Source organism: Epinephelus fuscoguttatus, linkage group LG13, assembly GCF_011397635.1.
Source record: "Epinephelus fuscoguttatus linkage group LG13, E.fuscoguttatus.final_Chr_v1".
Lineage (NCBI taxonomy): Eukaryota > Metazoa > Chordata > Actinopteri > Perciformes > Serranidae > Epinephelus > Epinephelus fuscoguttatus.
Window position 1 is genome coordinate 26,849,802 of NC_064764.1, and position 23,446 is coordinate 26,873,247.

The 23,446-nt window shown below is 40.3% G+C and overlaps 2 protein-coding genes and 2 pseudogenes across 2 annotated transcripts in view; 1 reads left to right on the top strand and 3 right to left on the bottom strand.

Moving 5' to 3' along the window:
• Nucleotides 1-17,949, bottom strand: part of LOC125900253 (X-linked retinitis pigmentosa GTPase regulator-like) — a 62,668-nt pseudogene extending 44,719 nt beyond the window's left edge.
• Nucleotides 1-23,150, top strand: part of otc (ornithine transcarbamylase) — a 52,833-nt gene extending 29,683 nt beyond the window's left edge. Inside the window, 12 exon segments of the mRNA XM_049594558.1 lie at nucleotides 17,856-17,994; nucleotides 18,113-18,194; nucleotides 19,223-19,310; nucleotides 19,608-19,643; nucleotides 19,645-19,759; nucleotides 19,843-19,852; nucleotides 19,855-19,964; nucleotides 20,085-20,138; nucleotides 20,222-20,371; nucleotides 21,550-21,589; nucleotides 21,592-21,686; nucleotides 21,808-23,150. Coding sequence (XP_049450515.1) covers nucleotides 17,856-17,994; nucleotides 18,113-18,194; nucleotides 19,223-19,310; nucleotides 19,608-19,643; nucleotides 19,645-19,759; nucleotides 19,843-19,852; nucleotides 19,855-19,964; nucleotides 20,085-20,138; nucleotides 20,222-20,371; nucleotides 21,550-21,589; nucleotides 21,592-21,686; nucleotides 21,808-21,867 — 979 coding nt within the window. The 3' untranslated portion in view covers nucleotides 21,868-23,150.
• On the bottom strand, nucleotides 450-3,625 carry LOC125899859 (uncharacterized). Its single transcript, XM_049594483.1, has 2 exons — nucleotides 1,977-3,625; nucleotides 450-1,936 (listed from the first exon to the last, which is right to left on the bottom strand). Exons 1-2 carry the CDS (start codon nucleotides 3,106-3,108, stop codon nucleotides 681-683), a joined length of 2,388 nt encoding a protein of 795 aa, XP_049450440.1. The 5' UTR covers nucleotides 3,109-3,625; the 3' UTR covers nucleotides 450-680.
• LOC125900254 (X-linked retinitis pigmentosa GTPase regulator-like) lies at nucleotides 3,189-17,949 on the bottom strand (annotated as a pseudogene).
• Nucleotides 23,151-23,446: the final 296 nt, after the last annotated feature.

Consider the following 23,446-nt stretch of genomic DNA (forward strand, 5'->3'; position numbering starts at 1 on the left):
TTATGATAGCAGATATGTGATTTTAGCAACAGCTACACCAATATGCTGATCATGAAACCTGTCCGCAGTCTTTTATTTGACCCTGATAAAGGCCATGTATATCCCATAACCTATTAATGCTAATGTGGTGAGCAGGTGAGCTCAATCGAGGCAACGACTCTCCCACCTCAGCCAACTGCCTGATGAGGTTGGCTGGAGCATCTTCAGAGACAGTGGGAGGGACACTGGTCAACATGAGTTGTTTTTAAATGTGCTTTATAAATACATTTAAGTTGAGTTGAGATGAATTTCCATCTGGTGTGGACCACATGAACCAAACTACAGGTGTGATAGCACCTTAGATGTTCATAAGTCCACGACTGAAAACAGTCCCCGACAAACTCATGGTTTTCTGTATAGTCTGAGTCAAGTTTATAAAATAAAACTATCAATTTGTGATCCATATTTAAAAATGAATGTCTTCAGTAGGAATGAATGAGCTCGGGGCTGAGCACCACAGACAAAGACAGGAAGTGGTAAAGTCTTGAGAGACTAATGCATTGTTGGTTTGGGTCTTTAATGGGATTTTGTTGACAGTAACAAAATGTCGCACACACTGACAGCTGACACTTGGGTTGAGACTGACTCCACTGTGCTGCATTAACTCCTGAGGTGCTGAGTGTGTATCCTATTCGATGACATCACTGCAGGTCGAGGTACTGAGGCAGAACATCGTCCCAGAACTGCTGAGGATCGTCTGGTTTCTTCTCTGCAGTGCTCTGCTTCATCCTCGGCGCTGGTTTGGGCATTTCTTTCTGTTGCTTGTCTTTTCTGTCGGCAGGCAACTTCTGTATGGTTTTTGTTTTTGAGGATTTGACCTTTTCCTCCTCTTCTTCCTCCTCCTCATCTTCCTCCTCCTCCTCATCTCCTTCCTCCTCTTCCACTTTTTCCTTTCCTTCTTTTTCCTTCTCCTTCTGTTTAACATTTGATGTCTGTCCTTTTTCCTCCTCCTCCTCCTCCTCCTCCTCCTCCTCTTCTTCTCCCTCCTCTTCGTCACCCTCCTCACCCTCATCTTCATTTTCCTCAGAAGCACCACCTTTCTTTCCTTCAATTTGGCCCTGTTTTGTTTTTTCTCTTTGATTATAGAGTCTTGTATCTGTTTTTGGTTTTGTCTTTGTTTCATTCTCCTCTTCCTCATCTCCTTCTTCCTCCTCCTCTTCTTCACCTTCCTCCTCCTCCTCATCACTCTCTACTGTCACCTCTTTATTAGCTTTCATTTTCTTTTTTTTCTTTTTTTCCTCCTCTTCACCTTCACTCTCTTCCTCTTCTCCTTCCTCCCCTGCTTTCTCTTCCTCTCCCTCTTCTTCTTCTTCCTCTGTTACCCCCTCAGTATTCTCCTCTTCCTCTTCTGTAACCTCTTTACTCTCTTCTTCCTCTTCCTCCCCCTCTTCTTCTTCCTCTTCCTCTGTAACCTGCTTACTCTCTTCTTCCTCCTCTGCTTCCTCACCCTCTTCTTCTTCCTCTTCCTCTGTAACCTGCTTACTCTCTTCTTCCTCCTCTGCTTCCTCACCCTCTTCTTCTTCCTCCTCCTCCTCTGTAACCTCCTTACTCTCTTCTTCTTCCCCTGCTACCTCTTCTTCCTCCTCTGTTACCTCTTCTTTATTCTCCTCTTCCTCACCCTCTTCTTCTTCCTCCTCCTCTGTATCCTCCTTCTTATCCTCTTCTTCCTCATCCTCATCTTCATCCTCTGTAGCTTCCTTTTTGTCCTCTTCTTCTACCTCCTCATCCTCTTCTTCATCCTCTGTAGCCTCTTTCTTATCCTCTTCTTCTTCCTCCTCATCCTCTTCTTCATCCTCTGTAACCTCCCTCTTATCCTCATCTTCGTCCCCCTCATCCTCTTCTTCCTCCTCTGTAACCTCTCTCTCATCTTCTTCTTTTTCTGCCTCCTCATCCTCCTCTTCCTCCTCCGCAGTCTCGCTCTTCGGCTTTCCCCTCACCTGAGGACGCTTCCTCCTCACCCCCTTCCTCCTCATCCCCCTCCTCCTCCTCCTCCTCCTCCTCATTTTCTTTGTCGCTCTTTTCATCCTGTTCACCCTCGTCTTCTTCGGCCTCACTGTCATCTTCCTCCTTCTCATTTTCAACACTCTCTTCATCCTGTTTGTCCTCTTCCTCCTCTTCATCTTCCTCCGAGTGTTTTTCCTCATCCTCACTTTCGGAGGAATCTTTTTGTTCTTCAGTTTCACCCTCTTCCTCTGCGTCAACCTCATTTTCTTCTTCTTCTTCATTGTCGTCTTCATCAGAGTCATTTCCCTCTCCATCCTCCTCCTCCTCTGACTCTTTGATCTTGCTGCTCCCAGACTCTTCCCCACTTTCATCTTCTTCATCCTCACTCACCTCACTTTCTTCCTCTTCCTCTTTATTCTCTCCTTCACTGGCCTCTTCACTTCCCTCCTCCTCTGCCTCACTTACCTCAGACTCACTCCCTCCTCTACCCTCTTCCTCTATACTTGCTTCCTCCTCCTCTTCAGCATCTATGACATCGCTCTTCTCGCTTCCTTCATCCTCTTCCTCACTGCTTGAGCCAGTTTCCTCCTCACCATCTTCCTCTGTAGTTTCATTATCTTGCTCTTCCTCACCCTCTCCAGAAACACTCATTTCCTCCTCGCTGCTTTCACCTCCCTCTTCCTCTTCTTCTTTGTCCTCTACATCACTTCCACTCTCCCCTTCTTCATCTTCCTTCTTTTCCTCATCTTCAGTATCTGTTTCTTCTCCCTCATGATCCCTGTTGGGTTTCTCATCTTCTTCATGTTCTTGCTGGGAAGTTTCCACGTCTGTGCCATTGTTCTTCGCCTCTTCACTTTTCACCTCCGCCAGTTGTGACTGAGTGGTGTCGTCACTTTCCTCGTCTTCAGTGACATCCTTCTTGACCTGAACATCTGTCTTGGTGCTGTCTTCTGGTGGATTTGACGTCTCCTGTGACAACGTCGAGGAAAAGGAAGGTTGCATAACCGCACTCTGCTTTGTGAATTGCCTTCCTCGACCAGGTGCTTTAAATGGTGTAGAAGAAATGGTGTCACTGTCAGACTGGAAACTACCTACGCTTGTCACTGCCTCACCGAGGACCCCCATAGCAGCACCTGCTATCCCAGCAACAGGAAGAAGAGCAGCTGCCGTGCCAAGGATTTCCCCCAGCCTTGGCTTTTCTTCAGTCAGACTCGGAGGATCCTCTCTGGGTGTTCCAGGAACAAGCAGATCCTTATCAACAGGTGCCGGGCCTTGTGGGGATTTGGCACCAGCGACTGAAACCGTCTCTGTTCTCTGAGTGCTTTGTGAGGAAATGGGGTTGTAGAGCGCTTCAATAGGTGTATCCTGCTGTGATAACAGTGGGCTGGAAGCTTCAGTCTGCTCACTGTTTGGCTTGGCGCTCGTGTTATCCTGAGCTTCTTCTTTAACTCTGATATGATCTCCTTCCTCTCCGGCAGGTTTTGTTTTTGCCTTCTTTTTATCCTTTGCTTTAGTGCCGTCACCTTCAGGTATCTTCTCCTTATCTGCAGCTCTACTTTTGTTTTTTGGAGCTGCTTTCACCTCATTTTCCACAACTTTCCCTTTGCCTTTACTTTTAGCTGGAGTACTTTCTGCCCTTTTACTTTGGTTTTTGACTGGTGTGGATTTGACCTCTTTAACTTTCACAGGTGTGGATTTCACACTTGGTGATTTCTTAGCAATTTCTTGAACAGGTGTGGAGACAGGTGTTTCTTTTTTCACTGGTGGTGATTTTAGATTCAATGCTTTTCTTTGACCTTTCCCCGGTGAAGATTTAACCTTATGTGAATGTTTTGTTGGAGTTGATTTGACTTGCTGTGTCTCCTCTTCAACAGGTTTGACATCATTGGTTTCACTCTGGGTTTCTGCATCTTTTTCTACGGATGAAAAATTTCCACTTTGGACAGATATGCAGGTTGCTTCACTTCCTGTAGTGACCGTAATAACAGGAGATGTCCTCTCTAAAGCGGGTGATTTATTTCCCTCCTTTTTTGGTGTCAAGTTTTTCTTGAAAGTGCTGGCTTTCATATCCTTTTGATTTATACTATTTTCTCTCACATTTCTATTTCTCTTCTCGTTTCTCTTCACTTCAGTCAGCCTCTGCTGTGCTTCAGTCAGTGTCTTCTGCACAGACTGTAGAGTTTTGGTGCTCGATGCTGATAGTTTTGGTGGTTTATTTTGAACTTGCCCGTCTTCATGAGTCTTGATTTTATTGGGCTGCTTGGTGATGTTCTCTTTGCCTTTGGATGTGACTTTTTTGGGTGTGCTTTTCAGACTCTGTGAGCCCTTGAGTGCAGTCACTTCTTTCTTTAAAGAGCCTTTCAGGAGCTCTGTGGGTGAGGCCTTGAAGGAATTATGTTCTGCCCTCTCATTGAACTGCAACAGCTCTGCCTCTTTAGTAGTTCTCCTCAGAGTTCTGCCTTTTTTCTTTGCCTGTAATAAATCACAGAGAAAACAGGGATTTAGTCAGATGTAAAAATAAAACTGGCAGGAAAGGTCGTATGCCTGATAATAACGTGTTATTAAAAAAAAGTGAAGTTGTACCAGCAACAGACTTGCAATCAACGTGACAGCATGTGAAGTTGCGGCATTTGATGTTTTGTGTTTTACTGCCAAAAACATGTCAGCTCTAGTTAAAGGAAGCAGTGTCTTGTTCGGTAAGTAACACACTGCCATAACACTCAAAACAGAACAGTTTGTTTAGAGACATTTCAGTAGCTTTTGTAGGTGTAGATGTTAATCTTTAACTATAAATATTATTATGTTGAAAACAATACATAGGAAGAAAATATATTGCCAGTTTAAAGTATATTTTGCCTATCAGAAACAAATAGTTTTTTAGTACATTTTTGTCCAGTGTGATTTGAAACGCATATAGAAAAATTACTATATGGGTTTTCTTTGCACCATGTGACTGGTGAACACACATTTCACAGAATGACTGATCCGTCATCAACCAATCTGTTGTCAGGTTAAATACAGATGTGGGTGGGAGGTATAGGAAACCATGGTGACGCCTGAGAGAAGATGAGAGGAATCCTTATTTTCTCATCTGCACTGGAGATAAACAGGTGGCGGTTAATTGGGGGTCAGTGGGGCGTCAGGTGAAAACAGAAATTTAATCACACAGCAGACCTTTTATTTTAAAAAATGAAGTTTGTATGATATGATGCATTTTCAGTGCACAAAATCTGCTTATTGAGTCATTCCAGTACTTAAAGTGGAACACCACCTCAATTAAGAATTTCCAAAATGCTATTTTCATGGCCCAGAAAATGTCAGCCACTATTTGTGAACATGAGCTACTCCCTCAAAGCCAGAGACCAAAGAAGTAAGTCTCAAACTTGTGATGTCATCAAGTATAAAGTCTGGAGCCGCTCCATAGACAATGAATGGGGGCTTTATTCCATTGTAGTGTTCTCAGTTTTGAAACAGAAAATGTTGCCACATACTCAGAGCATTTCTCTGGGTGCTCTCAGTGTCATCTAGAACATCTAGAAGGCACAAATTTGAGGTTTAGCTCTCTAGTTTTTGGATTTGGTAGAGTTGTTCATGTTCATGTGATGGCTTAGGGTGCTCTGTTGTGTGCTGGTGTTATGTGTAATACATGAGTGGCTGATGTGCAATGCTGTCATATGTAGTATGTGTTTGTTTTTTTTAATGGTGTATGCTTTTCATTTCTTCTGGTCTATTATTGCAAGACAGCAACACTTGTTCAGCTCCTGAGTCGTATCGTACCGTAGCGTAACGTACCGTATCATATCGTATGCTAATATTTTTGGACCATCTTAGACCATATAAATAACATGTTTAAATTTGGAAAATCTCTAGCCTGGTTCCAGACCATAGACCCCGCCCACTCAACTGAGTAGGCTTGCATCTCTGGTCTGGCATACTGCAATGAATTTGCGATTTATCTCATCCAAACGATGGAAGGACCAATGAACACTGGGGTGGGGGCGGGTCTAGCGATTAGCCATTAACGATGCTATCGAGGTATTTCGCCACTACTCGCGTTAATGGAGGACCAAATTAAGGAAGCTGCTAAACTGGAGTTAACGGCGATGCAGCTGGGCGTGCACGACAACGGAGACATTTTAAATGGGCAATGCTCGCTTGTTTTCGGCCCCCCCGAGGCATGGATACTAATGACGTCAGATAAAAAAATCAAAAAGGTGAAAAATCAAATTCCCTCCCCCTTGTAAATCGCCTTCAATGGAGGCGATGTCAGACTGAAGGTTCTGGGAGCTTCAGTCTGACACTCAGGCTAGTGTAGCTCCTCTTTAATGTCTTATTTCTTTCTTCTTCTTTTTTTTGGGGACAGTGCTGTCAGAATATTCAAACTTGTTTATAATGCCAATAAACTTGTTTCAGGTATTTTCTAAAATTAAATTTATCATAATTCTAGTAAAGAAAACTGCCTTATTTATTCTTGTTTCAAGCTACAGAAATTCCTTTCAAGAGCATGTTTTAAACATTTATTCAGTCATTTTCTGTTACCGATTATCCTGTTGAGGGTCACAGGGGAGCTGGAGCCTATCCCAGCTGACACTGAGCGAGAGGCGGGGTACACCCTGGACAGGTCGCCAGACTATCACAGGGCTGACACACAGAGACAGACAACCATTCATACTCACATTCACACCTATGGACAATTTAGAGCCACCAATTAACCTGCATGTTTTTGGACTGTGGGAGGAAGCCGGGGTACCTGGAGAAAACGCACGCTGACAAGGGGAGAACATGCAAACTCCACACAGAAGGGCTCCCACACCCAGGGTTCAAACCCTCTTCCTGTGAGGTGACACTGCTAAACTGTTTTTAGAAAAAAAAATGTTTGTCGGATATGTACATTTTACTGATGATACTGCAGGACTTTTACTAAAGTAGGATTTTGAATGCCTTTAATTGTGATTAAGTACTTTTACAGTGTGGTATTGCTACTTTTACTTACATAAAGGCTCTGAATACTTTTTCCAGCACTACAGACTCAAGCCCATATAACTTTATGACCAGGACAGGAAGGGGTTACCGAGCACCACATGTTGCACTATGACACACAACAACGTAGGAGACTCCTTCACAGCTTGCTTCATCATTGGCTGTGGAAACACTGATGAGATGTGGCAAGATTCCTGCCAACTCTTCCAAAGCATCGTGTGTGTATCTGAGTGTGTGTTTGTGTATCTGATGCTGGAGCCCAAACACATCCAAACACATTCATGACACACATTCTTTGGGAGAACAAGCGAATGAAAGAGAAAAATTACAGATCAAGACACTTGGCTGAATTTCATATTTCACCCCAGTGTCATACCAAAATGGAAACTGTCTCCACAGACACACACAGACACACACATGTATGCTGAGCTATGCACATTTCCTGGAAAAGTCAGTGAGTTTGCAACATTGCTGCTTCCTGCCCTGGAGTGCACATAATCTAGACCACAACCAAGAAGCCTGAAGAGGAAAACAAACTGAACTGACTCTGTGTTAATGACCCCATGGACATTATCTTGTATTCCTCTACTCAATTAAAGTCAAACTTCTCTCACCATTTTTGGCAAAAAGTCGACTTCTTTCTCCTCCACATCTTCTAAAACAACTTGGACAGTTTCTCCCTCTGAAAAACAGACAAAGACTGGGTTAATTTAACGGCTCCACATAAGAGTATCTATGGCTATACTTTCATGGATTCGCAAGATGAAGCTGAGCTCAGCAGTGGCTGAAATTATAGGTTGAAAATACCTGTTTGTGGTGAGGCAGGATGCTCTTCCTCACTGAGATGTTTACTGGAAGTATGACTGGAGGGTCTTGTGGGGCTGCAGGGCTCTTTAGGTGAAAGAGGAGAGTCTTCATTTAAGGCCTTTTTAGCGGTTGCCACTTTGTACAGTCTTTTCTTTGCAGTCTTTTTGGGAGATACTGGTGTGGTATGTTTAGTTATAGACTTCGGTGAGAGTAAAGGAGAAGGCAGCTCTTTGGATTTAGACGTAGGGGAAGCAGCAGCGGTGGGGGATTTATACTGAAAGGTGTTTGATGACTGAGAACGTGGGCTTGATGGCTTAGAGGATAACACCGGAGATCTGGGGGAGAGTGGAGGGCTTAGTGTTACTTCTGATTGTGGTTTTGGGGATGATGAAGGGGTGGTACGGTCCTTTGAAAGAGTTTTAGGGGTAGGGATGTTTCTGGAGGTTTGCCAGGAGGCATTGAGGAAGCCAGAATTCAGACGTGGGAGGTTCTGAAACATCTCCCCAAACAGCTCCACAGAGCTTCCCTGAAAGACAGAAGAGGAAAAACAGCAAAAACAGCACTGAGTGAGAGGTTTGAATCACATCGATGGAGCTCCCCAACCAGTCAGCTGGTGGCACTGCAGCAGAACTACAACTTGGTGTAACACTGCTCCCTACTGGAGTTTAACTGTGATTACAATTACCTAAAGCTGAGAACAAACTCTGCAGGGTTTATCAGGTTAGATTGACTTTGTAAGACCTTTAAATACCACATAGAATCCAAATTAATACCTGTTTGGTTAAAGTATGTTGGGACAATATGGTCTTTATGGACTATTTTTTCAGAAATTCCCACCAGTATATAACAGTAATTCCCAATAATATAATTGAGCATGTGTTGCTGCTTCCTCTGCAAGTCACTTTGCAACCCGCCTCCACCCCAGCTCCTCCTTTTCATGCTGTGTCTGACTTATCGATGTCATTTCTGTTTGTCACTAATGCTGCTATGTTCTGTTCCTGGGGGGCTTTGCTGCTGCTCTCTCTGCCTTAGGCTTTCCATGTAGGCCCATGGAAGGGCAGGGAGGTTTGCTCTCCCGTAGGCATGTGGAAGAGGCTTTCTGCGTAGGCCTGAGGAAAGGCAAAGGGGCCCCAGAACAGAGCCATACCACCAAAGATAATACTGCAAATGAAAAAAAAAAGTTGCCTTTGACTGCAGTGTTCCTGACTGAAATAAATTACTGCGATCTGGACCCACATAAGCAGCATAAAATGAAGGCATGGATTAAAAATTAAAAATTCAAATCACATTGAATTATTGAAGAGAACTTTCTCCTGCCTGTGGTGAACAAAGAATCCAAGAACCTATAAAATTCTTGATGAATTGAAGTGATAAGCAACCACGTTTAACAATGTATCATAGCATTCATTTACAAATTCTCACACAACTCATGCAGTATAATCCAAGTCTCATTTTGTTGTACGCTCAGTACTTCACAAACAGACAGCCCTTTCTGACAGTGAACTGAGTGGAAAGTGAAAGTCATTTACAATCTCTTCAAAGCCAAACCACATTAACAAAAACAGTAATTTTACCTTGCTAAACACAGAAGTTACTGGTCTACCACTGCCTTCATCAGTTAGTTTATTTGTGTTATTGTATGACTTTGATGTTTCAAGGGTTAGTTCTGATTCAACATTTCTCCGTTTTGGGTTTTTTTGTTCACCATGGAGGCATGCAAAAAAAAATCTCTTGGATGCCTATTGCTTACGGTCACCTGGTTGATCCATTTTTATAAAGCCCTGACCTCATCCCAGCACTGTGGAGGAGCACACCCACAGAAAATAGGAACAACATAAGAACATCCAGGCAGAGAGCAGAGTCTCTCAGATAAATACACAACCACATACTGGAGGTGGGTCACAGAGATGACTGAGAGGGATTACCTCTGTAAGAGTCTTCAGGAAAATCCTGCATAGTGTATCTTGAAAGTATATTTTAGGGCTGCAACAATTAATTAATTAATTAATTAATTAATTAAGTGATGAAAAGAAAAATAATTGGTAGCTATTTTGATAGCTGATTAATAATTAGGGGTTTGGACTGTTGGTTGATTAAAACAAGACATCTGAAGATGTCACCTCACCTCGAAAGGCCTTTTCACTATTTTCTTTTTGTGTCATTGTGGACCAAACTAACAATTATTCAAGAAAATAATCAACATATAATTGTTAGTTAAAGTCCTAGCACATATAAGCCTTTGCTAAAACTGCCCATTGTGAGGTGATGAGCTTTGTAGCTAGTGCTGCAGCCTCCTGACAATCCATGACTGAAACAATCCCACTTTCAGTTTATAGGTGTGTAACACATATTTACACAGCTGTTAATGGTTGAAATTAAGGACTATTTAGTTTTAGAGGTATTGAAAAAAACTGGCTTAGTCAGTACAATAAGCACCAAGGTGGAGGTTCTCACTTTTTCTCTGTGCCGGGCTCGAGCAGAGAGGGCAGAGAGTGGCACTATTGGATTCGGATCAATCAAAGTGTCCAGCAGGAGAATTTCCTTGTAGCTTGGCTCCAAAAAGTCCTCTGTGATTGTGACACCCCTCTCTGGCATCACCCCATGGCTCTCTGGTGGTCTGGGTGCAGCCAGGACCAGCATGTGGTTTCCACCGCAGGATACCTAAATGTAAGAAAACACACATGGAATCAGTGAAGTTTATCTTTGTACTTTCAGACACACAGGATGCACTACTGAAGAGGTGAACTGCACTTGATGGACGACATGCTGCATCACCCTGAGCTCTTTCATCACACTCACTTACTAAGTGAACGCTGTACTTGAGGAAACGTGTGCAGAGTGTCGGGCTGAACTTGTTGATGAAGTTCTCCTCCCCCAGCCCCAGTTTCCCATGACCATCATCACCAAATGTGTAGAGGAGCCCACTGTCTTTGGAGGAGGACAATAAATGTATTAGATCGAGTTTGAAAGTTGTGTTTAATCGGATAGAAATTTAATTTAGATGATCAAAAACACACACAGAGCTTCACAGGCAGCACTATTTTTAAGTGTCAGAGAGTGCTTACTTGTGATCACAGCGGTGTGGTTCTCTCCACAGGCAATATGTTTGATGCTGCTGTTACAAAAGTGCTCCAGTGGTTTTGGCAAATCAACTTCAAACAGAAATGTCCCGTGGCCCAGCTGTCCGTACTGACCTCTGCCAAATGTGTACACGTTCTCCTCTGGCACAGCAAAACAGACACAACGAAGCAGACCACAGTGATAAGCAGCAGATTTAAGTACATTTACTAAGTATTTTCTTTTACACTAGTAAAATAAATAGTCTACTTTTTACTCCAATACATTTATTTAATTGATTGAGCTACCTTACAGTTTCAATAGCATAAACATTAAAAAAACTTTTCATCTCACCAAGTCATTTCTTTTTATTATTTTGTTAAAACAGATTTTTCAAAATAACATTGCAGTAAGAAAATTCCAGCCTGCTTTAATATAAGTGAACTACTTTTTTGAATTTTCTATAGGAAGGCATCAGACCATTAAATGGCCTTTATCAGTGGTTGTAAGGATCTTAAATATGATTTTGAAGGAGCCTGCCACACCTACTATTAGGTTGAGAACCTGATTGTCAGGCTATGAAATGGCTGTTTCCATTAATTATTAGGTGGTGGCTTCTCATGGAGTAACAATTATAACAGTAGCAAAGCAGGAAGTTAGGTGAGCGAGGGGTTCGTGTCACATGTGAAACCACAAGTCAGTGTTGAGTTATTTTAACATGAGAATGAATGTGTTGGAAGAGAGCAGGTGTGGCAGGCCCCCTCCAACCCATATCTGTTACCTTTATAACCACTGATGAAATATTTGTAATTCTATATGTAAAATATAAACAGGCAAGTTTGTAAAACAAGTAGAAAGGTCTTAGTATTTTCCAGTGACGACATGGTACTGTTTTAACCTACCTGTGAGTGCCACAGTGTGCTCCCCTCCACAGCACACCTGGGTGACACGACCCAGAATCCCTTGCACCCGCTGGGGGACTCTGTGATTGGCCAGCTGCTCCACCTGGAGACCAAGCCTTCCATTCGCACTCTCACCAAACATGTAGAGATCTCCATCCACTAAAAGAAAGCAGACACAACACTGGTATCAGAAGGTCGGTTAACTGAACCGTCTCTTGTGCTGTGTTTGGTTGGACTGTGTTGTACCTGTGACAAACGCTGAGTGGTGGTACCCACAGGAGACCCACATCACTGCTTCCCCAACATCCACCTCTCTGGGTTCTGCTGCATACCCTTCGTCCCCTAAGCCGATCTGGCCCACAGCGTTGTCTCCCCACATGAACAGCCTCCCGTCCTCTACAAACACACACAGAGGTTAGCAAACATCTCACACTACTGTTAAGGGGACACTTGTCACATTATTATTTGACACAGTTTGAACCTGTTAAAGCAGCTGTGGTGTTGCATCCTGCAGAGAGCATTTTGATTGGTGTGTGGTCACAGAAAGGTTGCAGCAGGTGGAAGGATGTAGTGTTGTTGCAGTGGCCCAAACCGAGCTGCCCTCCTGGTTACTGCCTGCAACATACACACTACCCTGCCCTGAAAATACAAAACACCTGAATTAAATACGGCCAATTCTGGAGACTACTTTTGTGTGTTTTAAGGAAACATCTGTCATATTCTGATATTATTTGCTTATCATCTTACATGTGCAGACGATTGTGTGATCTTTCCCACAGGCTACAAGCTTCACCTTCTCAGACTTTAAGGCTGCAAGAAAAATACACCTTTATAGCAACTAAAATAATAACAAAATACCAAAAATAAAAGACTCATCTGTCAATATCTAGCTGAGAACTAGTTGTTCCAGTACTGATACAGTTTGAGAAATGCCTTGGATACTGCCTAAAACACTGGATTGGGTCTCGGACAGTGTGCTAACCTAAGCACTGGTCCAATACCTCATAAGTTATTAATAAACCTGACAGTAGTTTCACACCTGAATAAAACAGCAGTTTTCCCAGAAATCAGTTTTTCTTTGCTGCTTTAAAACAGCAGCCTACACAGCAACTTGCGTTGTGCAGCCACTGTAGACCGCTTTTTTATAGCACCTAAAAAAAAGTGATCTCTGGTTAATAGTTTATCATTAGCTGTTTTCAAAATTACAGCAATATTGGCAGTATTTGACACTGGAAAGTCGCACGAGTAATAAGGTAACATGTAAGGTGTGCAAGGCTTAAGTTTCAAGAATTGGCAGTTGTGTTGATAGATTCATTATCTGTATGTATTTGTTAATGTTTTACAAAGGGCAAGTAGTTGCCAACTTTGCTTATCTGCCTTAGTAATGGTATTTTATTTTATTTCATTTCATTTTATTTTATTTTATCTTATCATTTTATTGTATTTTATTTATTTATCTGTGTATTCATTTAGTTAGTTATTTTGTTCTTTGTATTTCTTGAACTTGCTTTAACTTACTAACCTATAATTTATTTGTAAATTATATTTTATATCAATAATCTGAATCTGTAAATTAACTAAACTTATTACACAAATGTAGTTGAGCAAAAATTACAATATTTGTCTCTGTAATGTGGTGGAGTTAAAGAATAAAGTCTCAGAAAATGGAAATACTCAAGTAAAATACAAAATTACTTGTGTAAATGTTCTTAGTTACTTTCCACAGCCGGACAAAACAAGTGATTTGAAGATGTAATTCAGGGCTTTTCACTGGTTTCTGAAACTTTACAACCCAAATGTTTTAAGGATTAATTAAGAAAATAATTAGCATATTAATCAATGATGAAAATGATAATTATTTGAAGTTTTAGTGTGAAGTACCTAACCTTTCACAGAGACAGGTTTGCTGGCAGCAGGCTTCAATCCAAGCCCCAGTTGGCCCCACATATTCCCACCAAACATGAGCAGCCTGCCATTTTCTGCAGACATAATATTCATTCAGTTAAACAAATATCTCTCACTGAAGACATTAATTATTCATCATTAAAATCTGCATTATTATCTGCACCTGTGATGACAGCAGCGTGTTCTCCCCACAGGACAGGTGCACAGGCAGGTCATTCTTCAACCAGAACTTACTAGGCACATTATCAGCAAAACTGCTCTTTCCAAATGTGAAGATGGCTCCTGTTTCTGAAGACAAATGTGGATTCATCTTTTAAAACAGACTTTAATAGAAATGATGAACACTGTGCAGTACTTAAAGGCAACACTAACTTACTCCTCTAACTTAACACCGGGTAAATCCCAACCTGCTGTCACATCTCAAGCCATTTAAGTAGCAGCCTGACAGAAATAGCATCAGGTCAACCTCACATACAGAGTGTGGAAATGTTAGCAGAATGAACTGGTAAGTATATTACTTATACAGATAGGCACAATATATGTTGGTTAATGTAATGTGATGAAAGTACTCTCACCTGGTATGTCCACATCGTCCTGTCCCGTCATCTCCACTGCTGTGCCCTCACACCTCCTCACGTGCACTGTGTGTCAGTGCTCACCTACTGACCGATGGATCAACCAGACGTCAGGGAGGGGCAGGAGCCAGCTAACCTCCTTACACAAATATAAATTAATTTTAAAAAACATACAAAAAAATGTATTTTTGGCAGATCTATAGATGAGGAAAGGTTGTGTAAGGGGAGAGTGTATTTACTTTGTAACACTGGGTGGTACTTGGACTGTAAATAAACTGGGTTTATTACTTGTTTATTTAATTAGGTGGTAAATAGACTGGGGATAGTTGTATATTAGTTGTAAATAAATTTGGGAATTAGTTGAAATAATATATGAATTAAAAGAAGAAATGTAAGAAAGAGGTAGGGACATAAAAGTTTTACGTCTATCTGTGTCCTTTTCGGACACTGTTATTTATGTTTTTTTAATTTTTGGTTCGAATTTAATTCATTTATTCATTCATTCAACCTAGCTTACCGTGAAAGTAAAGTTATCTATAGATTTTAATGTGTTGATCCAAAGACATGTGCTGCCATTGATTCCCCCCTATTTAAATTAATGTGCAAAAACAATTTAATGCAGTAGATTTTCAAGCAATCAATTAGATTTTCAAGATCAATTGAATTAAGTATGTTTCTCTAAAAACAAAATTGACAATGGTTTATATTCCTTTCCTACTATTTCATAAGTGTGGTGGCCTAAGATTTCTGTTATGTAGTGATTATAAGAATAACAAATTGCCTGTTAACCTTTTTAATTTTCAGAAACAAGCTCTTGAAGCTTGGGGGATTGCTTACAAACATAATTTTTGGAACAATCAGCATATATTGTCTAGAAACAAGTCCACATACATGAAAGACTGGATTAATAAGGGTTTAATCTTTGTATTAGATGTTCTTAATGATCGAGGCAACCTCTACAAATATGAAGATTTGTTCAGAATAAGTAAATGAATATTTCTGGAAAGGAATATAACAGAGTTTTAAAAAGTATTTCACCAAAGCTACTGTTTCTCATCAAATGTGCATTGCTGTGATTGGAGACATTTCCAAATTCTTAATTGGTGGAAAGACCTATCTGACTGTATGTGTTATAATCACCATATCAGAAAAAAATACAACCTATAATTAACTCTTTTATGGAAACTGAATTTTCCAGAAACAGATAAGAGATAAAATGTAAAGTTTTGTCTTTGGACATGGTTTGCACACAGTGACACATGGTGTTCCTGCTTTATGTGTTGCCTAGCAACCTCATTATTCGCTGTTGGTAAACTAGCTGTAACCATTTTTGTTTTGCGGCTGAAAAACACTAAAAAACTGCTTTAGTAGTCGTCATATTACAACATAAGAAAACCAAAAAGCGTTTGTCATCTCATTTCAGCTGTCAAGCAAAAAGCACTGAGCTTATGAGAGGCCACGCCTCGCTTCTGGATTTTGCGGTGACGTCACTGGCAGCCACGCTTGCCTGCTATTTCTGGAAGGGGCAGTGAGTCAAACTCTGATGAAATATTCCCACAACATTACGCTTTCATTGTATTTTCCCTGAGCAGCGATGTTTACTAAACTATTATCTGTAAACAACAACGTTTTCAAATGTTTTCAAACTCTCCAAGTCCGCTCTGCTCGAGGCTTTAGGTAAGAAACTCTACATAACTTTATTTAGATCAGCATACCACTGCGGTCAAGCCAGCCGTGGTTCGCTTTTGCTTAGTCAAATCGGGTCAAATCAGCCGCACGTTTTTCGTGGGTCAGACTGCAGAGAACAAGTTGAAGGATATTTTTGCCGAACTTTGACATAGAATAAAAAACCTATTTTTCATAAGTAGTCCATGATTCATATACCGCTGAACTAAGTACTTCCTAGACTACGTGCATGCATAATATGAAGTACTTTTACTGTGTACTTTTTGAGTAAACCTGTGTCAAAATGCTTAACAGAGGACAAGATCAAGGATATTTTGCCGAACTTTGACGTAGAATTAAACACTTATTTTCCATAAGTAGTCCATGATTCATATACCGCTGAACTAGTACTTCCTAGACTACGTGCATGCATAATATGAAGTACTTTTACTGTGTAGTTTTCAAGTAAACCTGTGTCAAAATCCTTAACAGATCACAAGATTAAGGATATTTTGCCGAACTTTGATGTGGCGTAAATTAAACACTTATTTTTCATAAGTAGTCCATGATTCATATACCGCTGAACTAAGTACTTCCTAGACTACGTGCATGCATAATATGAAGTACTTTTACTGTGCAGTTTTCGAGTAATCCTTTGTCAAAATCCTCAACAGATCACAAGATTAAGGATATTTCACCCAACTTTGATGTGGAATAAAAATTATTTTCCATAAGTAGTCAATGATTCATATACCACTGAACTTTGCACTCCTAGACTACCTGCATGTGCATAATATGAAGTACTTTTACTGTGCAGTTTTCGAGTAATCCTGTGTCAAAATCCTCAACAGATCAAGATTAAGGATATTTCACCCAACTTTGATGTGGCATAAAAATTATTTTCCACAAGTAGTCTATGATTCATATACCACTGAACTTAGTACTTCCTAGACTACCTGTGCATGCATAATATCAAGTACTTTTACTTTGTAGTTTTCCAGTAATCCTTCGTCAAAATCCTTAACAGATCACAAGATTAAGGATATTTCACCCAACTTTGATGTGGAATAAAAACTTATTTTCCATAAGTAGTCCATGATTCATATACCGCTGAACTTAGTACTTCCTAGACTACGTGCATGCATAATATCAAGTACTTTTACTTTGTAGTTTTCCAGTAATCCTTCGTCAAAATCCCTAACAGATCACAAGATTAACGATATTTCACCCAACTTTTTTTTATTCCGCATCAAAGTTGGGTGAAATATCCTTGATCTTGTCCTCTGTTAAGGATTTTGACACAAGATTACTGAAAAAGTACACAGTAAAAGTACTTCATATTATTCATGCACGTAGTCTAGGAAGTACTAAGTTCAGCGGTATATGAATCTTGGACTACTTATGGAAAATAAGTTTTTTATTCCGCATCAAAGTTGGGTGAAATATCCTTAATCTTGTGATCTGTTAAGGATTTTGACAAAGGATTACTCGAAAAGTACAGAGTAAAAGTACTTCATATTATGCATGCACGTAGTCTAGGAAGTACTTAGTTCAGCGGTATATGAATCTTTGACTACTTATGGAAAATAAGTGTTTTATTCTACGTCAAAGTTCGGCAAAATATCCTTGATCTTGTCATCTGTTAAGGACTTTGACAAAGGATTACTCAAAAAGTACACAGTAAAAGTACTTCATATTATGCATGCACGTAGTCTAGGAAGTACTTAGTTCAGCGGTATATGAATCATGGACTACTTATGAAAAATAGGTTTTTTATTCTATGTCAAAGTTCGGCAAAATATCCTTCGACTTGTCCTCTGCAGTCTGACCCACAGTCACTACCAGCTGATTTGACCAAGCAAAAGCGAACCACGGCTGGCTTGACCGCAGTAGCATACCGATGGTAAAGATTTGTCAGCGATGCATGTATTGTTGGTACAAGTTATAACATGCGTTATGCCCTACTTTGTGACTTTCTCAGCATTGGAGCTTCGTGCCTCGGTTCAGTGAGTTTAAAGGGTCGCAGCTGTCTCACTCTGAAAGACTTCAGCTCAGATGAAATCAAGAGGCTGCTGTGGGCGTCTGCAGATCTGAAACATCGGATCAAACATGAAAAACAGGTTAGTAACAATAGCAAACTAATGTCAGCTGCAGTGTGCATGACATGAATATCCTCAGTTTTACTCTGCAGCTTCAGTATGGGCAATTTTTTAAAGGAATCTGTGATTTCTATTTCAGTCTCTTCCTCTTCTGCAAGGAAAGTCTATTGCTATGATATTTGAGAAGAGGAGCACCAGAACAAGAATGTCCACAGAGACAGGTGTCCATTTTGTATTTAAGTATCTGTATTGGTGTTTGCACATGTGCTTCAGTTTAACAATATAGTGAATAGCAGATTACAGGAGGTGGGTAAATATTATAAAGTCACAGGGCAGTTTTTAAGTGTGTAGTGTATACTTTAAATTACAGAACTATCTTTTTTTTCTTGTGAAGATTTGTTCGCTCAATTTACAGAGCAGTTGCAATATGTAAGATGCATAAACATTTCTATTTCTATTGCCATGTCACAATAGAATAAAAGAAAGGAAAAGGAAAATACATGTGCATATACATACAAATGTACCTCTATAAAAATGTTAATTATATACATAATAATTATACATTAAAGAAAAGATTAAATTGCATTAATGAGAACAGTCTAACATCAGTGTATCATCTCACACTGTTCACTGGGTGAGTGTGTTCATCAGTGTGTTCAGTGGTGTAAAAGTCATTGTTCATGTGGACACAAAAGAATTGCTGAAAGGTGACTTTCACTGCACCCCTGGAACAAAACAGTCCGTGACTATTTCCACTCCTCTTTTTCCCTGTACTGCTCCCCTTAAACACCATTTGGCCATCATAGAAATTGAAGGTTATCACACACCATTTGAGAACCACTGTTGTAAAGGGCTAGTTCAGATTCACCAAAGTCATACAATAAGACAAACAAACAAACTGATGGAGGCAGTGGTAGACCACCACCTCCTGTGTTTGATCAGGTGAAATTACCATTTTGGTCAGTGGAGTCTGGCTTTAAAGAGAGCATACATAAGTTTCACTGAGTTTCAGCTCAATTATTTATCAGAAAGGGCTGCCTGTTTGGGAAGTACTGAGGATACAACTGGATAAATGAGACTTAGACTGCACTGCAGGAGTTGTGTGAGAGTTTGTAAATGGATGTTTTTAGACTCATGCGAGAAAAACAAAAAGTTTGTTTATGAATTCAAAGTAACACATGCTGAGTAACTGCTAAACAAATGGTCATTTACGGGTCAAAGTGTTCCTTTAATATCCTATCGTATCCAGGTTTTGCTTTGCTTGGCGGACACCCCTGTTTCCTCACCTCTCAGGACATCCACCTGGGCGTCAATGAGAGCAGCACAGACACTGCAAGGTGAGTCTAATAATTATGTTTTCACTCATAGACATAAAATGAAATGAATGTCAGTCAGTTGATAGATGTAGGCTGTGTATTTGAATATTCAGGTAAATCTTAATGAGCATGGTATTTTTCAGTGTAACTTCACATATTGTAATACTGGTGAGTTTTTCAAGGTTGTAACCATCATCTCGTGTTGTTTACTGCTGCTGCTGATTACTAAAGAGAGAGACGAGTGTTTGTGGCCCAGCATATGACCCTCAGCCCCCTGGGTTCATGTCCCAATCAGTAATCTCTCAACTCCTCCCACAGGGTTCTCTCAGGTCTCTGCGATATTGTCTTGGCTCGCGTACAGCCACTCCATGCTGGAGGAGCTGGATAAGGAGGCCTCCATCCCCATCATCAACGGTCTGTCTGACCTCTACCACCCAATCCAGATTCTGGCTGACTTCCTTACTTTACAGGTACTCCCAACTCCTGCAACATACTGCAGTTTTCATCCAGTAAATGATAATGACATAGTGTTTTCTAAATTACTGCCATTCAGGAGCATTATGGGTCCTCAGTGGACTAACAGTGAGCTGGATTGGAGATGGGAACAACGTCCTGCACTCCTTTATGATGTGTGCAGCTAAATTGGGAGTTCATCTTAAGATTGCTACCCCAAAGGTTTGCCTGGTTTTATGCTCTTCAGTGCACGTGGCCTCTCTTTTAATGCACTTCCTCTTCGTCGCTTTGTAATGTACATCAATAATCCTACCAAAGCTAAAACTGTATCTTCATTCTCAGGGGTATGAGCCAGACAGGAGTGTTCTTCAAGAGGCACAAAGACTCTCCAGAGAGGTGAGGTCTTCCTCTTTATGTGTCATTATTATAAACAGACCTCATGTCATCATGTTAATTTGTAATGTTACATTTTGTCTCAGCATGGTACCCAGCTTGTTCTGACCTCTGACCCGAGGGAGGCTGCAACCGGCAGTGATGTTTTGGTTACCGACACCTGGGTCGGCATGGGACAGGAAGAACAGAAGACAAAGAGACTTAAAGACTTTAAAGGTTACCAGATTACAATGCAGGTACATAAAAAAACATTGTCATATTAAGCTGTTTATAGTTTTTGCATTATGTTTGATTTGGTATCTTATTGATATTTCAGTCAGTGCCTGTTTCCAAATTATCCCCTCTTTACAGCTTTACACACTTTTGACAGTCAGCAAATGAGTATAAAACACACTCTGCCTGACTGCCTGCTCACAAAGCAGTCGGTTTTAATCTTCTACTAATTGTTTGTGTGGTAAACTAATCTAACACTTATTACGGCCTTCATCTGGTTTTAAATTAGCTAGTAAGCATTCAATAAAACTCTTGCACAGAAAATGATTATATAATTGATATCATGTTCTGAAAATGATTTCAGTAATTATTTGAGTCAATAAAATTATGCCTTTATGCCTGGCAATTAAATATTTTGCAAAGGAGCAAAAGTGTAATGTCACTGAGTTGATGGGGGTTGAAAAGGGATATTTATATATTCTTCAACCTGGACCTTTTTTTCCTATGTTTTGTGTCTAAGTGACTGATCGAAAAAACATTTTTCAAAATTGGCCAAGAGCTACAGCCAGCAGTGGTGAAACAGGCTGAAATGCAGCCACTCACAACGTCCACTAAAAGTGCTTGTTTCTGCCACTGACAGGCTCAGATTGTTATTACAAGTATCTGACCACATTATGGAAAGGATCCCCACAGACATAACATTTTGTTTAAGTGTAAGATCCTGTTATTTTTTTAACCAGAAACTACCCCAAAATCAGCATCGCCAAAGCTACCAGAGTCCATTTAAATAAACAGTAATTTTATCATCATAAAACTCACTTTATTGAGAGTCAACGAAATACAATAAAACTCACAAAAACCATCTTGGTTCATCTTTACACTGTTCCAGCAATCACCAACTCTGATTTAGTCAAAATGAACCATTAATTCACCCAGTTAGGTGTGAAAATTAGTTCTTTGACTATGTGAAGAAGATGACCTTTCCAGCTGTCCCTGAAAAATATCCCACTTAATTTTGTCTATTTTTGTATCCATATCTTTACTCTTACCCCAACTTTAAGGGCAAGTTTATTGTTTACTGTAAAAAGTGAAATATGACCAAGCTGAATGTTTTTTCTGTGTAGGTTCTAAAAATTAAGTATTGTATTGTATGAGTTAAAGGGTTACTTTAACTCCATGTTTTGTCTCTGGTCCACTACAGACAGGAAGTGTGTCCAAACCAGACTGGACCTTCCTGCATTGTCTCCTCGGAACATGGAGGAGGTAGATGACGAGGTATTCTATTCATCCCGCTCCCTCGTCTTCCCCGAGGCAGAGAACAGAAAGTGGACAATCATGGTGAGTAACCTGATATTATCTGATGTATGGTTTTATACTAGTGTGGGTTTCATTCAATCCTGTCAAAATTCTTCAGTCTGATTCTCCATCTACTGTTAATCACACCTGTCTTGTCTCTCAGGGTCTGATGGTGTCTCTTCTGACTGACTACACTCCACAGATGCCTATGCTCAAGTTTTAACTTCAGCTCCAAGGTGGAGTTTTGCTCATCTGTCATGATGTATGACAGTCCTGATGTAGCTGCCTCTGTAAAGTTTAATGTCAGATTTTACTTATTGATAGCACCATCACAACGCTACATGGGTTACCCCAAAATAATAGTGTTTACATTGTTTAAGTCACTTTATGTTTTAGAGCATGGATATCATTGTTTGCTTTGTTCAGCTGTTCAGTTATAGGTCAAAATAATCTGTTTACATTCTACTTTTAATGTGATAAGGGGCCAAGATTACAACGTGTGTGAGTTTTACAGTGGAAATGTGTTTGACATGTGTTACTGACAAGGAAAAAGATTACTGAGCTTTTCCTCTACTTGCATAATGTTGTCGTGACTTCTCCACGATCTCCACCAGCATTGAAAATTTGAAGGAGAAAATGCGGTTGGTCCTAGCTGACTCCTTGCAGTCTCTACATGGCATTAACACAGCCACTGTAACTCCAACATGAAGTTACATTTTTAAGGAAATGCCCATTGGTCACTATGCCTAAGCCCAGTAAATGCACAAGTATAAATCCAGCTTTACAGCCCAAATCCTTGTTTACATCACACGAGATTCCAATTGCATGGCATGGGCACCCTGAACCACTGAAAGAAAAGAGAGAAAAAAAAACTGGTGAAACCTACCTGTCTGATTTTTTTCTTATTTATATTGCCTTATGTGGTGATAAGAGTGATGACATGTTATAGTCTTAAAGCAAAAGAAAATTGTGTTGTCAGATTAATCCAGTTAAGAGGATTTTATATCCTTTTTAAGTCTGAATGTATACAAATGTGCCTTTGACATCATGCTCTTCACTTTTATAATACTACTTATGAGTTTTTGTATTGTTCAGTTTACATCAGAATACATCTAAAACGGTATTGCTTGCATTCAGAATATAAAATATGTTTTAAAGGGCAGAATCCCACAATATATCACAATCTGGCACCCTCTCAAATCACACCTTGCACAAAGTACACTTCCTGAGTTGTAACCCACTCTTCTACAATAGTATGAGTTATGGAGTGAGACAAGGGTAATGGATAAGGGAATAGAAGGAGTTAAGCAAGTTCTGTATTTAGACTTAGTTTCCCTGTTGTTAATTTTTTATTATTTTTCCCTCCTGTATTTACTTTATGTGCATTTAATCCACATATGTTTTGTCCTGTTTACATGTTCATGCTCATGTTTTCCTGCATCTGTGAGCTTATTATTCTTATGTTATTTTCTGTAAAATTAAATGAGGGCTGGCATTGCAACATGATATATGTAATATCATCTTTTGCTCGATAAAAAATACCTGGGAAAGAATATAATAATTGCCTGCCTCCTGTGGAGCTCAGCCCAGCGGTTGTGATATTCAGGCAGAGTGCGCCCTCTGGTGGAAGAGTCGGTAACGTCCCGCCTCTCTGATTGGATAACGTAAGATAACGTGATGACGTTTTGTTGTTGTGCGGGAAGCTTTGATCCATGTGGGTGGTCCAGCCGGATAAATACGATGCTACGTAGCGCTTCATTCATAAACACCGCCAGCCTGTTGCTGAAGAGATACACATGCGT